We start from the raw sequence: 17063 nt of genomic DNA on the forward strand, positions 1-17063 counted from the left end.
TAACGACAGTATCTATCCCATAAACATCATTCGACAATCATTAAATCAGGGCTGAGAGAGTAACAGAAAAGGAGGGTTTTTTAGACTTGGTCAGGTGCATGTCTGATTCTTTTGCATGGACATATTGCCGCTTGAGTTGCGGACGAAAAAAAAAAAATAGGTGAAAAAAATGTGCCTGTAGTGTGGCTTTGGTAGCCGTACATCTTTTATCTAAACCTTTGAATTTATTTGCCTTACTTTTTAATTAAGAGTAGCTGAATGTCATTCTACATGTTTACTGTGATTAAATTAATTGTGATATCCAAGTTCAAACGGTGTTACAGGTTACAGGCAATCACAGCAATAAATGAGTTAACGTCAACTTTCAGAATTAATTAGCTAATTAGCACACCTGGAGGCTAAGCAGGCGACGCTTTGGACATAATTTGCTTTTATTTCTCCATAGTCTGTTAAGGACCAAGATTTAAAATCTGAAACCTTGTGGACTAATTTTGCATATACAGTAAACCCTCTTAACGGACTGTGTGAAGCATTCAGTGCCTGACAAGGTGTTTGTGGTCCTTTTCCAGATCCCATCACTTGAACAGTTTTTCAGTAATGGTAGCCACTGAATCTAGGAACTAATAACAATTACAGACTGTAAATGATTAGTTGATTTTGTGTAGTTGGTTGACAAGCAGTCATCTTGATAAACGATTAATCGTTGGATTTGCTTTTCAAGGAAAAATGCCAAATATTTGCATGTAGCAGCTTTTTAAATGTGGATATTTTTTCAGATTTTTTTTTCTATGTTATATTATTGTACGTTGAATATTTTGGGGTTGAGGATCACTGTGGGCAATGGTTTGACATTTTATAGGCAAAACAATAAATTAATTAAGAAAATCACTGGCAAATGAAACAATACTGAAAATAATTGCAGCCATAATAGCTATTTGGCATTAGGTGGCCTGTGTTATGCCACAGCTGGTGTTTTTTCACAGCAGGGTACTCCTTATTGGTCCCAGATGGCTCTTTTTTTGCTTCCACACTTTAGCTCTACCTGTTCCTTTTCTGCTTCTAACACTGGAGGAGTAAGTCCAAGCAGTCCTGATCAGACTGAATGTCTCAGTTATGCAGTACACTGTGTGCTATGAGATGTGGTGTTACTCTATGCAGTGTTGGTCATCTACCAGCAGAATAACCATGGTTTGTTTTTTTTTTAATGATTTTCTCTCCAGATTTTAACCAACTTTCCTTGCCAATAAACTAAATGTCTTCTTCTCATCTTTCCCCAGACTTCAGCCTCTCCTCGAGCCAGGACGCCAGCACTGCAGCCTCGCCATCAGCAGCATGGACTATTACACGCCCCAGCCCACGCGTCGCCACAACCCCGTGGACAGCATTTGCCGCAAACTGCAGACCATTCAGTGGCGCGGTGACCGGGAGCCAAATTCACCTTTCCAGATTCCAAAGCTCTCCTCCAGCAGCTACGACAGCCCCCAGTGTGGCCTCAGACACAACCTGGAAGCCATCCTGAAGAAAGGGTCACTCCACAGAGACGAGGGGGAGAGTGGGAAGGAGAGGGTGAGGGAGAAGGGGAGAGGAATGGGGATGCCGAGCTCTGCAGCTTCCCAGAGGAGCAGCTTTGGTCCCTCTGTCCCACTGTCCACCCCATCCACCCCAGCATGCAACCCATCCACACCAACTAACATTACATACACCATCACTAGTACTCTGGGAGAGAGGAGAGTTGCTGATGGAAGTGATTTAAGACAGGTTAAGACATGGCAGAGATACTGTTCGACGCCCACAGGCCAGTCCAAAGACTCCCCTTACTTTACATTCACAAGAGGACCCCATTCGGTGCAGCCTGAGAGCGAGAGGCCAAGCAGGAGCCCACAGCTCTCTCGTACTTTTACCCCGAGTAACAGCACCCTCTCCTATAACCTCAACTTCTGCTCTGCAGAAACGGGCAACTTGACAGAGTATGAGCTGCCCTACCCTGCTCTGGTTGTCAAAAGACTGTCTTTGGGAGATGGAGGTAAGGTACTGAGGAATGGCTGCTGGCCAGCTGGGATGTGCAGGTTTATGTAGATGGGTTCTTACGACCAACATAAAATGGATTTAGCATGGAAGTTCTTTTTTTTTTTTGGCTTAACTCAAGGTCCACTAACTAGCTTTTTCCATTTCTGTGGCGTTTCAAGAGGCAAACTCCATCTGATGAAGACTGTGAGACGCAGTTGAAAAGTTAGACTGGTTGTAGACTAGAAGTTCTGCGTCTTGAAGTGTCTTTTATCTTTTTTTCTTCAAACTGTTTTTTAGCCCAAGATTGATTTTCAAAAGTGGGAATCTGATTGCAACAGCTAAATAGAAGTCTGTCTTGTGTCAAAATATGGTTTCACAACCTTCATTATATCATTATTATAAGTTTATCATTATAATAGTATATTATATGTTTTGTGCTTACATGTTCCATATTCCTAATTTGATTTGTGTTAAACCAAATTACCACATGTTAAACCAGGGGTCAGGTATTATTGCAGCATAGAAAAACTACTAGAGAGAGTGAAGAATGAGGCTAAACACGAGGCCCAGCAGCTCATTTTTGGCCCAGGATTCTTCAACAGGTTAATGCAGCCATGGACTCTAGTCTTGACAATATTTTTGACAGTATTTTGGCACATATCAAGCTAAACTAATAAATATTTGCTGATTTTAACTTCCTGATTGCCAAACTTTGTTTTTTTCTGATTTCAGATCATTGTACATTGAATACTTAAGGTTTGGCTGTTGCAATCACTTTTATTATTTTTGTCATTTTATGGGTGAAATAATTGATCAAATAATCAAAAATAATAATTAGATTAATTAATTACAAATAAAAGTAATTGGTGGTACTAAACTAAACGTCCTTTCGTCACTTTATAGTGATAAGTGTGTTTTCCAATCATACCGTCACGGTTGTTACTGTACAGTACCTGAAGGAAAATGTGTCATGTGCTTTTTTTTCTTTTTTTTTCTTTTTTTACACAACTCAATACACACTGTGTTTGCTGTGGCCTTGTGTTCATGATCAGGAAACTCACTGGCCTCTGAAAATAGGAAGGAGAATATGGCAGAAATCAGTCTGATCTGTGAGGAGAATCTGCTCGACACAATTTTCCATGCCTGTGACACCCAACGCCGAGGTACACACACACACACACACACACACACACAGAGTCACTAATGTCAGTTGAACGGAGACGCCTGATGATGAATTATAACTTGTCATTGAGCATACTGTGTTAGTGTGTGCTTCTGTGTAGAAGAGTGTTGTCTGTCTTCCTCTTGTGCCTGTCTTCCATTTCTCTTAGTATCTCTCAAGTTTTGTCATCTGTGCAGAGACTTCTGTGTTTTCTCAGCATTTTTTCATGCTTGCAAGGAGGGAACCATCTTGTGCACCAGAGATGTGGAATCTTGAAAGCAGTTAGAAGGATTTTGAGGATTTTTTATGAAAATGACCACTTCTGTTCCTTTCCCTTCACCTCTGGATCTGAATGCATCCTAGCTCATAGTCTCATTTGTTGATTGCACTTTAGGTGATAGGTCTAGTTTTTTTTTATTTCTATCTTTCTACCTCTGTCCTCTTTGGATCTATGTTTATGTAAATATAGCTCCAAAAATGGTCCCTTTTTCATAGATGTTATTGAGATTGAAAAGTACAATAAAAGCAATTGTGAAGGTCTTCAGCTTAAAATGGGACTTTTTGTTTTGATATGTAACCATTTTAGGTTTTAAATATATTTCAGCACAATATTTTTGTGGAAATATTGCAAATTACTGTTTGTACAAAATAACAAGTACAATACATGGAGCTTTGCTGGTGGTTGAGTTTGAGTTTTTGAAAACCCCTTTGTGTCAGAGCAAAGAAAAAAGTTTAGACTACTGTGTGAAGATTCAAGAGTTGTTTTTTAAAAAAAAAAAAAAAAAATGAAGTCACCACTGAGAAATGGAACCAACTGTGCAAAAAAATAAGTTGCAGTAGTGATTCTCGCTGTCACCATGGTTGCTGCTTTTGCTGCCCACACCTAAAACCCACATCTAAAGTCGTAATATACCACCTTTGTCTGGGGGCGTTGACAAGCGTCGAAATGCAGTAAACTGAATTGTCTTGAACATCACAGTCTATGTCTTAACAGGTAAAATGTTTTCTATAGTGACTCTAATGCTTTTGTGTTCCAGGTAAAGTGTATGTGTCTCACATTGTGGACTACCTGCGGCACACCACCAGTCGCAGCTCAGAAGACAGTGGACTGGAGGAGCTTTGCAACATGCTGGACCCAGAACACAAAGACGTCTCCATTGACCTGGACACATACCACGCCGTAATGAAGGAGTGGATTGATGACTGCCGTAACAATGGGTAAAAGCCAAAATACTGATGTACATGATACACAAGGGTTTGCAAGGTCATGTGTTTAGCTTTTGAAATGGTAGAGATTTCAGATTTGAGGACATGCAGTCACTGGTTTCATTTTTGTCAAAGAGAGACACCTCCTGTTTGCCTGTCATCGGTTTCAATATGATGTTTTGTGGCTTTGACAATTTTTTGAAGATAATTTTCTAATCCTGGTCCACACTATGACAAGATGATTTGCTAAATTGGCTCCACATTTTTGCTGTTTGCTTCCACACATTTGTGATTGCGGAGTCTTTAACCTCTTATACATTATGTGAGAAGGCGAGGACAGCTTGCACCATCTTCACCAGCCCTGTGCTTCCTTTTTAGCCTTTCAGAGAGCCATTCATATACTCTGTTTGAGTTATGCAAGTAGACTGTGTGTAGGCGGGTTATGCATCAGATGAGAGATTACTGGTGAGCACTTTTTCCCATAATTTCCACGGTGTACATTTCCATCTAACAGCGTGTCTTTAGTCTGTGAGGTAGTTTTGTATCGTCATTGCAACGCACTCTGTGTCAGGTTTATATCGAATGTGCGTTTGACATCTGTAGTCTGGTTTGATGAGACATGGATGGAAGATTCTTATACTCTCAGTACATTATTTAAATATGTACACAGATTCTGGGGTTAAAATTGAACATTTATATTGATACTATAGGATGTTCGGTCTTATGTAAGTGGTCAAATTTTGACAAACCAGTGAGACATGATGCGTCTTGACCATCGTGTTCTTGGGTTTTCAAAATGCTCTGATATGTGGGCTGTACTTGAATTTAAAGATTTCATACGTTGAAGGGATGTAACTGTATATATATATATAGATATAGATATACACATGAATACACATGGCTGAATACACATACATAACTTTCAAATGAGATATTTCTGTGCGTCAGCCAGCAAGCTCTCTTTGCAGTGTTGCCAGGGTCTGTTTGTATATCTGTTGGGCTGTAAAGGATGAGATTCAGACTGAGCTGAGAGCTGACTGTTTTTTTATGCTCAGTGTGCCAGGCACCAAAAATTAAACAGTTCAACAAATCAGTGCTTCATTTCAAACAAGTTTTAAGGCTCCTATAGCAAAGGCGTAGTGCATGACTGCCATTTTGGGAAGAGATCAGTAAAACTAACTTATTCCTCACATTTTGATGTGTTTTAATTTTTCTGTTGTTTCCCAGGGACGAACCATCGGATGATATAACCCAGGACTCAGTCAAACTCAGAGACAGCCTGTCTGGTGAGTGCGCATGTCAACACTTAGTATTAATTTCCTTGTATTGTACATATATCTAATTTTGATAACAGCAGGAGCTTTGATAATGTATTTTGTGTTATTTGTGTGTGTTGTAGCCAAGAGGTCCATGCTGCTCAATATGACCTCAGGAAGCTTAGAAGCCTTTGGAGGGGAGGCATCCAGAGCAGAATTGTAAGTGGTGTGTGATTTAGAGAGTTTGTCCATGTCTGTATGAATAGACTATACCATGCCTATCTTTAAAGCATCACCACCCACACATGCCCTTGGTCTATGTACTTGTGTTTTTCCTTCCTCAGTGAAACGTCAGAGCTGGTGTACTGTGTTGCTGACCTCCAAATGAGCAACCAAAAGCTCCAGGAGGAGGTGAGGAAGTTGAAGCAGGTGGTGGAGGGCATGGAGGACAGTAACCAAAAGCTGGCAGAGGAGAACGAGGAGCTCCGCAGCCAGGCCAGAGTGTAAGATGCACTCGTACACACTCATTTGCAAACACGCTGCGCAGAATGCTGTGCGGTAATGCTCGGTGGTCTGCTGACGCTCCATCTCTGGTGACCTTTTTCACAGTCACCAGCAGCTGACCCAGAAAGAGAAGATGCTGAAAGAGGAGGTGGAAGAGATGAAGGCCACTCTGAGCTGCACAGAGGAAGGCAGAGCTCGTGCATCTGCACACAGCAAACATGTGGTCAGTGAAACTAAATCAGCACATAGAGAATCTAAATAAATGCATATACAACTTGTAGGCTTAAGTTGTTTTGTTTAAGGGTTTCACTCTTACCATACATGCAAATGTTTGCTGCTGATATGTATTGCAGACCACAGTTCATAGCATCACCTGTAAAAAAAAAAATAATTGACGTGTAGACTTGTGAAGCCCACTTTGACTATACATGAAACCATGTCTTATTATTTCTCTGGTATTGCAGCAATTTTAATAGACAATCACACCCCCTTCTAAAACAAAATGCCGTGTTTTGAAATTCAGGTGAAATTTAATGACAGGTGAACGCTTTGACTTGCGGTTTGTGTTTCAGCCATATTGTTTGCATGTAGGGCTGCAACATGCAAACAGAAAGGTAAAGGTCATCCAAGTAACAAACCATTCAACTTGGAAAATGTTTGGTACTTTTGGAAAAATGGTGCAAACTTTGAACGGTGCTCCAGTGTCTGAGCCACAGTCAGTGATTGCTCTGTAAAATCTTTTATCTTTTAAATGAAATTGCAAAATTATTCATTTTTTTCAAATTATACATCATCTTTAAGATTTTTTTCAGCTTGTCAACTGTCAGGATATAGTGGACCAGAAAATACAGGACTGAGCTTCATTTCCATAGTTGTTATTGATTGTTTTTCTTCTTTTCAGGAGAAAGAGAACCAGAGTCTCATTGCTAAGATTGCTTCTCTTCAAGAAGAGGTGACTTGCTTCAACTTCAATAGTTCTCACCCATTCATAGATTGCTTACAGAGAGTATATTGTTACAAGTTTGTTCATGAAAGCATGTGACCGGCTGCCCTAACTCCCCTCTGATGGTCCCCAGAACTTCAAGGTCACCATGGAGATGGACGAGCTTCAGAGGAGAATAGCGGAGCTGTGTGACATTAACGCTGACCTTCAGGTGGCTTTACTATCTGTCCAAAATATTGTTCATGTTTTACTCACACTTTGCATTTGTACATCTGTCCATTTCTGAATTTTCATACTCCTTTTGTTTGCACTTGCATTTAAATGACCTTCACAAAATCAATACTTTAGCTACAGTCCACTGTGCTGCCACTGTATTGTGCTTTCTGTACTTTGTTGTGTAACCATCCTTTCTGTATCCTCAGGTGCAAATTCACTCATTTGATGCTGTTGTTAGTGAAAAGGAAGCTTTGATACTAGAGGTCAGTGCTTTATCTTGTTTTATTATCCATTTTATTGCCACTGTAAAGATATTTGTGGCAGCTCTGATCATTGTAAAAAAATATTTGAATCCATTTAGCATGATTCTGATCTTCAAGCAGAATTTGTTGCCTTTTATTTAACTTTTTCATTTCTTTAGACAAGAATGGATAAGGTACCAAGAGTTGGAAGCTGCATGGGCTGAAGTTTACTTGACATAGTAAAAGATACTGATGTTGGGATGGGTAATAGTGCTGATTAGGAAGGCTCCTTTTTCTAAACTTTGAGTTTAGAGCAAAAATCTGTAAAATATTTGAGTCTTGGAGTTCATATTTTGTTGTTACCAATTTTGTTGCTGATAAATAAATTTAAATTTCTGGTTGAGGGGAACTTAGCCTCAGGTTTTTTTCTTTTTTCTGTTCAAAATGGTCTTTTGTTGTTTTCCTAATTTTACAGAAGGGCAGACAGATGGACGAGCTGAGGGCAACAGTGGAGGAATACTCCTCTATCACAGAGGTCAGTACTGTACTGTATGAACTTCCATCATATCATTATTTCTATACATCAGCAGCTCCCACTAGTTTCTCATAGATTGCCTTTTACTGCTTTCACATGTTCCTGATCTCTCATGCCAATGCAGCCTTTTATATGCTTCTTAGAAACCATTTGGGATACTATTTTTTTCTTTTTTTTTTTTTTTTTGTTTGCAGAAAATAAGGTAGTGACTCTCCCCAATCCTTTGTAAATCCTTGTGTCAAATGAGTTTGTAAAAAAGGGTCACTGATGAAGTTGGTCATTTCAGAAGCATATCAGATGTCTTAAGTTTTGAATACAAAATAATAATACTTAATTTGAATTAGAAATATTGACCATGAATTTCAGGTGGTGATTTCATCTTCTGTAATGTTAAGTCTTTTTCCGAGATAAATGTGATACTCTAATTTAATACAGGAAAAATCTTAAAATTTCCATGCCAGTAGTTTTACTGTACAGACAATTCTCTGCTATGTCCAGTGTGTTGGTGCATTTACCATCATGCATTTTGGTGGTGGTGACCGACTGTGGGAATTAAGTCACCTGCTGTCCTTCCACACACGGGTGTTTTAGCCGACAGCTTTGATGTCATAGTTGACCTCTAAATATCTTACAGCATGGACTGAGTCACGGTTGTTGCGTTTCTGTTGTTGATTCCAGCTGCTGAGGGCGGACAAGAGTAAGCTGGAGAACCAAATGCAGCTGATGCACCAAGACTTGACTGGGTAAGTGAACCAAGAATCACCTAACCGTGGAGGGGTTTGAGATATTGAGGGTTGAGGGACTGAAAACTTAAATTATTTTCCAACTGTATTTTTCGGACACCACTGTATGAAACTTTATCCTATACAAAACTTGAGTTTTAGTGTTTTAGTCCTTAACTTTGGGAATGATTTGTCCATTACCACTCTTTTGCACTTTTTTAATGAATGTCTTTATGTTTGCAACTTGTTTTCACCAAACCTCTCCACCCCCGTCCTCCTGTCTCTCACAGAGCTGGACTGTCTCTGTCAGTGGCCTACAGGTTGAACCAGAGTAGTGCAGGATCCCTACAGACAGAACTGGCTCTGGCACAGTCACCACTGGAGGTCAGCACTTCCTCTGCTGTCTGTCTTTCTCATTGGCTCACCTAATCTTTCATGCTCTCCATGTATCACTTTTATTCTCTCCCTTTCTGTCTCCCCCCTGCTCTATTTTTCCTCCCTTATTAACACATTCCTTCTCTTCTAATTCCATCTTATACCCTGATATGTTTATTTTCAATCTCCTTTGGTATTTTATTTCTGACACAGAGTTTATGGATGCAACATCTCTTGGTCTTCTTCCTGATAGCACATATAAACTTGAATGCACCCTACACAGAAACACAGCACTCACACCAAACACAGCTAGCACTAGTTGTGTTATGTAATCTTAGTTTATATTGCTGCTGATTCCAGCTGCTGTTTGGAGAAATGTTTTGCCTACAGCCAGGTGATTAATCTTCTTCCACAAACTGCTTCTCACATGCACACACAAAATACAAAGTACTGTCTAAACATTAGATGCAGACCTTTGCTCCTTTGCTCCTTCATGTAAATTTATTGCTTTCTTCTGCAGCCCCCTCATGGAGTTGATCATTTGTCCACTACCACGAGCTTTGCCTCCCCACTGGATGAGACCCTGGACAGAGAGGTGCTGCTGATGCTGCAGGGACCTAGCCCTGAACACATGGCTCTGGAGTTCAAAACGCTCCTCAACAAACTGGTAACCAAGTGTGATTGTGTGTGTGCGCAATTGTATAAAATATCTTTTTGTATATAATGTTCTATATGTTAAATTAAGCTATTTTTCCTATTTGAGTTGCTAGTCTAAATGTCACTCTGTTCAAAACAAAACCAGTATGGCATGAGTTGTAGCATTTATATTTTGTAAGAAAGAGCAACATTTATGAAAGTTCAGCTTATATTGTCTATTGTGCCTTTTTTGAAAGGCAGTGATTGTGTCTAAAATGAGTCAGCATAATAACTGGATGGTCTCCCCCTTCTAAATGAAACATAGACTGTTATGTTGGAGTAACTGTTGAGGTGCACAGAGTGACAGTAATCTTGAAGTCTCAGTCAAGTTCAGTCATTTGGTCAGCTTGACATTTCTCATCAGAGGTCAGAGCATTATAATAGTATCATCTTATGTTTTACACTGCACTGTATGTAAACTTCTTGCTGCCTCTCATGTGTTTCAGAGAAGGGATTTCAGAGAAGAAACCAACTCTGTCTTGTCTACAGTTAAAGGCTTGCTAGATGACAACGCACAGCCAGGGGGCAACACAGACACCACTCTTCAGGTCAGACAAATGTATTCTCACACACACATATTCCAGTTTTATGTTCAGTATCAGCCTACCTACTTCTCTTGAGATAAGCTTAAGAAAAGTTGCAGGTTCACAGTGTACTGCAGTCTAAGTGTCTGTGTGTGCATATAAGTTGGTTTAAGACTGAAAAGGGCTTCATCTATGCTTTTTCTTTTTATATGAATCATGAAAATTATGTAATGTCATCTCTGTTTCTCTCTGTCCACCTGTTGCACTCTTTTTCTCTGTCTATCACTGCCTATCTCTATCTTTCTCTCTCTTTCCCACCCACTATCTCTCCTCTCTAGAGATCTCTCACTTATATAACTCTCTAGCAGGCCCCATCCAAGCAGTGCTGTTTAGTCAGTGTGTTGTACCGTGAACACAACCCACTCCCCTCCTCCCTCACACTGACTTTCTCTATCTCTCTTGTCTCTCTCTTTCTCTCTTTCCCCCTCCTCCAGCATTGTTGCCACTCTGCATTCATTAGCCACGTACTGCCATACAGCAGTAAACATATAAATGAGACAGAGATCATTAGTGGAGTAGAGCTGTACCAGTTCAAGTCTGTCCTCTGTTGGTTCTTCAGTGTTTCAACTGACTGACATGGAAAAATTTTGTAACAGCTAGGTGTCAAAACCTTTTTGGAGGTGTTAAAGACGCCCACATATTCAGGTTGCGCAGCGGTCTGCAGCCTTTCAGCAGAGCGAGAGGCTGAACCCTCGGCCTTGTCTTCCCACAGACGGTGCAGGCCGAGCTGGATGCGAGGCGGGCAGACTGGGCCCTCAGCCTGGACCAGCTAGCCCAGTACACGGACTCACTAGAGAAGGAGCTGATCAAAATGGCCAGTAATTTGAGGAGGTCCCGAACCGATATCCTGCACCTTTCAGTCAGGTGAGCAGGTCTTTGTTATCTGCCTGTGCATCTGTTGCTGTGTATGTCAACATTAAACAGTTTGTAATGTGTTAGCTGCTGAATGCTGAGGTGAAGTTCTGTTTGAGAGCTGAGTAAGAAGTGAATTGCAGCAAATCTTGTACTGGCTAATTTAAGACAACTTGGCAGGGAAGCGTTTTTTTAAGGTGGAGTTGTTCTTGAGCAGCAGTGATCTCATTGGTTGAGTCAGACTCCAGCAGGCGGAGCTAAAGGATTCATTTTCTGGCTAAGTAAGGTAATACTGACGCCACTGAAGAAGACATTAAGAGAGCTGGAAGCTGATTAAGTCTAGCTGCGTAATTGCTAACTTAAAAAAAATCAGTCTAGGCATAATGAGCTATCAGGGTTAGCTGGTTAGCCTAGCTGACATTCAAAGTCCATAAAAGACTATAGCTGTCTCTTTAAGCTTGTTAGGGTGTCTGCAGAGCTACCAGGATCTTAAATGCTACATGGTCCAGAGTGAAATAACAAAGGATGTTACTAGGCAGAGCTAAAGAGGATTTTATGCAACCAGTAAAGGTATTTATTCCACTGGAGGAGCACTGTTTCTCAGAGAAGTCTATATTTCTAAAATTTTAGCATCTACATAAACAAAACCACATACACTAATCAGTGTGAGACCCCTCATACCCCTGCATGTGTCTCTGAAATGGGCATTCCTGCTCACTGATGCTCTGTTTCAGTTGGCCAGTCAGTTGTGCTGAATGGGGGAAAGACCTGTCAGTCATTCTGACCTCAGTGACCTCAAAGGCCCGCCTCACTAGGTTTGGGTCTGGGCCAATTGTGGACTTCAGTGTGTCTTGATGGGTTTGCCTCGGTGGATGAGCCTGTGTGTGTGTGTGTGTGTGTCTGTCTGTCTGTCTGTGTGTGTATGGAGATGGCCATCCCCTCAGCTATATCACAGAGTTAGTGTGGTACAGTATCAGACCAGAGAGGGAGAACTGATCAGGCTATCAGGCTGTCCAGCTGGGATTTACTGGTGCTCAGTTGCCAGGGTGGAACTCAGGAACTTTAATATTGTTTGGAGAGAAGAGAAACAAAAGGGCTCGTTGTAGGTGTAACTCTACCTCCTGCTCTAGTGTAGGCTAATTCAAGTTGTTCAGAGCAAGACTGAACTATAAGACAGTGGTTGGATTGGGAGGTTGTTGTAGGACACATTTGAGGGTCTGTTTGTAGTCTGAGATTAGAGGGTCCGACTGGGACTGGATCTATAACACTGTGAAGTGAAGAAAACATTACTGGGCCAGTTGGAGAACTGGCGCTGGTCACCCTGGGCAACAGAATGGGACACTGCATGGGCCTGCGGATTGGGTACAGTATGTCCACTGTAAAGTCTTCCAGGAGCTCTCTCCATGTATCTATCTCTATCTCACTGGCTAGTTAACAATGCTTTGTTAAACTGCATGTTTTTTTTTCCCAATTTTCTCTTGAAAAAATAATAATCCTTTTTAATAACAAGATTTTGTGTTGTTGCACACAGGGTGCAGGAGCAGGAGAACCAGAAGCGGCAGCTATGTGAGGAGCTGGAGCAGCTAAAGACTCCTCAGGACAGCAGAGAGGCCTCATGCCAGACACCTGCACCAGAGGAAGAGGTGAGATAGATGAAGGGAGAGAGAGTTGGCTAGATCATGTGGTTTAAGTCTATGACCATTGGTGCTTCAACTTGATTTTACTATTCACCCTTACTGTCTAAATATCCACTGGCATGACACTCAAAATTGGGTTTGGAGTATATTCAATTTTAATAAATTCCATGTATGTGGTTGTATATATTAACATTAATTTTACACAATAGAATACTGGTTGGTGTGCTTTGAGAACAGTGACAGAGCTCATACTGTATTCAGACAGATGGAGTATCTGGTAGAGAAGAGCTGAGTGCGAGTTGGCGGCTGAAGTGGACATGTGCACCCACACACACACACACACACACACACACACACACACACACACACACACACACACACACACACACACACACAGAATCAGATGCGACTACACACCTACGCACTGCTCCTCACACAAAATGCACTGACATGCTCTCAAACATTTCCATTACAGCACCATTGTTTTTACTGCAAAACATAATGAGCTTGGTGCCGAGGTGGATAGATTTACATAGTTGTTGTTTACAAATCATTTTTTCACTTAGCTCTAGATCAGCTCTTGGATTTGTAAATCAACAAAACTGATAACATCTTAAAGGCCTTAGTTAACATTCAGTGTTTCTGAAAGATTACTTTAAGAATAGAAACCTACGAGTTCCATTTTCTTTTTTGTTTTTTATATTTTGGTAACAGATTTTTTAATAAGTGGTCATTGCTGGTGTCATTGCTCAAGCTTTCTACCCAGTTTTCCAACCCTTAACCACATCACCTCCAGTCCTCCACTGGGATATTGCCACAGTGGGATTTGTTAGAGTGAAGCTTTAGGTTTTTGCCCATCTCACTTTTGCATTCATTTTGTCGGGTCTTGTCTTTCTCTATTTTTCCCCCTTTTTTTTCTTTTAGACTGGAGATGACTTGGACTGGGATGAGGAGTTTGCCCTCCAAGACTTCCTGAAGAATGAGCTAGCAGAAAGGAATTGCCAAGCACAGGACGGGCGAACAGAGGGCAGACCTGAGGAGACGGCAGATAAAGTGAAGGACCGAGGAGAAGAGGAGGACGGAGAGGAGAAGTGGATGGTGGTGGATACAGCGGCAGTGAGGGACACATCCACTCCTCTGTCCACCCTGTCTGGGGAGGCACAGCCTGGACGAGGTGCAGTAGGAGGGGGTCAAGGTGAGTGGGGACATCAAGATGGATTTTACTACAACATCTCAACACTTCAACTGCCAAGCAATCATTATTACATTTGCTCCATGTATATTCAGTACCAGTCAAAAGTTTGGACACACTTTCTCATTCAAGTGAATTTGAAAGTGTGTCCAAACTTTGGACTGGTAGTGTTACTTGGTAAAAATCTTAAAGTATAAAAAATAATTTCTATTTCTAGATATTTAGGTATTGCATATAATGAAAAAGTTTGATAGAATAGATTGAGATTTATTCATGCTGGTATACTTCCATGTAGCTGTTCTATTTTGCAATAGCTATTAGCTATTTTGAATTGGCTTTCAACAGATTAAATGTTCAGCGTCATCTCAGGAAAAGTTGAGAACTTTTAGGAGTCTTCCTTGAGCCTTTAAAATCCAGTATACACCAGAATTAGCCCAGGGCTAACTGGAACCTCCTGAAGCCAGCCAAATACGGCTAAACATAGTTTAATATTATTTTAGCCTGTTCACTCTGTTCCTGGCTCTGGATCCAAGTCTGTAGGATTAATAGATGTAAGTCATGCAACAAGAATGTGAGCTAATACATCTTGTCTTATTATCGTGACAAAATTTAAACCATAGTATGAATGAAGAAAGGATATAAACACAGCTAACAAATGGAATAATGTAAGTCCATTCTTTAATTATGCTGTATTTGTTATCTACTTGAGCCTATGTTGCTGTGTTTTAGTAGATCCAAAAGGCAAACTATGAATGCATCTGTGCACCTTTAGGTCAAGATTAGGTATACATGTGTTTATGCTTAAACTGAACATGATTGCCTTTTGCTTTCCTATACCTAATATTAACTCAGGCGACCATCAGTAGAGAGAGGAAATGTACTGCCAGCAGCAATATTTTAGTTGCTGGAGTCCCTCTCACTCTCAAGTGCCAGCTGTGAAGCTTAAAGGCACAGCTGTCTGTCAGACCAACTAGTTAAAGACTTAAAGTTCACACACCTCCTGATGGTGCATCAGTCTGCAGGTGTCTTACAAAGTGTCTCACAGGATAAACTCTGTAGGTGAACAAGGACTTACTGACTCTGTTCTTGTCTTCAAGTGTTGATTTGTGTCTGAGAGAGAGATTGGATTATTCCGCTGTAATCCATGGGAGTCAAAGGACACTCAGCCACCCTTGAAGCCTCAGTACACACACACACACACACACACACACACACACACTCTCTCTCTCTCTCTCACTCACTCACTGTATGGATACACACACTCTGAGGCCCTTGGAAGTAGACCCCTGCCTTCTATGGTTGTTGTGGCCCTGGGCTTCTAAAGGTTGTGTGTGTGAAAGAGAGTGTGTCTACACAGTGTGTGAAATCCTCTCTTCCACAAGGTCCTTCTATGGCCAGGTAAGACTGGTCTGAGGCCATGAAGTGAGCTCAGTAATCCCCCATTCCTCTGCCTGCATGAGCGGCTGGCAGGCAGAGAGACAGAAAACGAGTGTGAATGGTCATTAATGCCACCTTAGCCATGCATGGTATTTTAACCCCTCTGCCTCTCCCTCAGTTCAATGCCTTGCATAATAGACAGTCTGAGCTTTTATGGTAAAAGGTGGGGTTGCTTTCTTTGACGGCTCTTAACCCCTGGTTGAATTGGACAAGGATTCGGGTTTTTATAAAAACAACTTCTTTGTTTTGCCCTCAAACTCAGCCTCATCTTTCCTCCTTTTATTGCTTCCTGAATTTATATTACTTTTTTCTTCTTATTCCTCTCTGCCTGTCACACAGACTCTACAGCCTGCACTGAGTCAGAGCCAGAGGTGAACTGTCAACCTTTGCAGGTAAATTGAATTCTGAAATGATCCTCTTATGGGATAAGGTGCATGTAGAGTCATCTACAAGGTGCTCACTTTATTTCAGTTTGTGACTGGATGTAACCTTTGTGTATTATCCTTTTGCTCTGTTTTCTTCATATTTTAATATTTTCTTAATATGGCACAAGCTTGAATAAAAGTTACATTATTGAAATATTTGGCTTGCGTACTAATAAATATAATATTCTGTGTCATTCACAGTAATAAATTCCAGAGAATAAGATTCTCTGGATGTAGAATTTAGTTAATCTCATCATCAACTGTATAACTTGGTACCAGGCTCAATATGACTAGTTCTTTCTTTGAATTTTTAAAAAATATTTTGCCTAAATGAACGTAGCTTTCAAACTGCATCTTTCAATCACTGAAAACCACATTCCTAAATTAATTTGTGATGGCTCGCATGTGATTATGAGATGATAATACAATTTTTGACCTTATGATGAAAGCCATGTGCTAACTTTTTTTTAAAAAATTTTATCTGCTTGTTTGAAAAAAATACCCAAAATCTCAAAATGTTGCTGTCCATTGAAAATTTACAGAGCCCCTGAAGTCCCGAAAGGTAATTTTTTATCTTGTGCGAACAAGTTGCGGATCTTGTGCACACAAGATAATTTACTATAAATTCATGTGTGTCTCTAACATACAGCTTGACAACTTCACATTTACACAGCCAAGTTTTATGTTCACCTCAGAATGTCATACAAAGAAATTATTGCTGCTCTTGCACATAAAGGAAGAAAGAAAGGGTGGCTGCAGGGCGTCCATATGAAAATCCATTAATTAACAGTTTATTAACATTTATAGCTGCAGACTGTAATTATTTTTATTAATGACTTATTAAGTATAACTGCAGACCTGATGACTTATCGTAAAGTGTGACACATTTAATCCTTTATTAATGATTCATGATCGTTAAGGTTTTGGTTCGACTCTAAACATCCTGATGGTCTACTTGGTCGTTTGCTCAGTGACATACACAAAGCTGCAGAATTTTTTCCTACTGAAACATTCAACTTCCTATTTTGCCTTTTTGTCTTCTAGCATCACTGAAAAGAAGATTAAGTAAGAA

General features: G+C 40.5%; 1 protein-coding gene across 7 annotated transcripts in view; it reads left to right on the forward strand.

Annotated features, from left to right (window-relative positions):
* LOC122974757 (lymphoid-restricted membrane protein) overlaps positions 1-17063 on the forward strand; it is a 40611-nt gene that overhangs the window by 4890 nt on the left and 18658 nt on the right. For 5 of the 7 annotated variants that reach the window (XM_044342668.1, XM_044342669.1, XM_044342666.1 and 2 more), the window contains exons 2-20: positions 1278-2023; positions 3060-3170; positions 4207-4387; positions 5603-5661; positions 5775-5850; positions 5976-6134; positions 6241-6358; positions 7037-7087; positions 7212-7289; positions 7501-7557; positions 8012-8071; positions 8750-8814; positions 9084-9177; positions 9689-9835; positions 10311-10412; positions 11161-11312; positions 12832-12943; positions 13862-14132; positions 15906-15958. In XM_044342668.1, coding sequence (XP_044198603.1) covers positions 1333-2023; positions 3060-3170; positions 4207-4387; positions 5603-5661; positions 5775-5850; positions 5976-6134; positions 6241-6358; positions 7037-7087; positions 7212-7289; positions 7501-7557; positions 8012-8071; positions 8750-8814; positions 9084-9177; positions 9689-9835; positions 10311-10412; positions 11161-11312; positions 12832-12943; positions 13862-14132; positions 15906-15958 — 2637 coding nt within the window. In that variant the 5' untranslated portion in view covers positions 1278-1332. Of the gene's footprint in view, positions 1-20; positions 549-869; positions 1189-1277; positions 2024-3059; positions 3171-4206; positions 4388-5602; positions 5662-5774; positions 5851-5975; positions 6135-6240; positions 6359-7036; positions 7088-7211; positions 7290-7500; positions 7558-8011; positions 8072-8749; positions 8815-9083; positions 9178-9688; positions 9836-10310; positions 10413-11160; positions 11313-12831; positions 12944-13861; positions 14133-15905; positions 15959-17063 lie in introns of those variants that run through there. The other 2 variants (XM_044342670.1, XM_044342671.1) reach the window with 2 other exon arrangements.

Source organism: Thunnus albacares, chromosome 23, assembly GCF_914725855.1.
Source record: "Thunnus albacares chromosome 23, fThuAlb1.1, whole genome shotgun sequence".
Lineage (NCBI taxonomy): Eukaryota > Metazoa > Chordata > Actinopteri > Scombriformes > Scombridae > Thunnus > Thunnus albacares.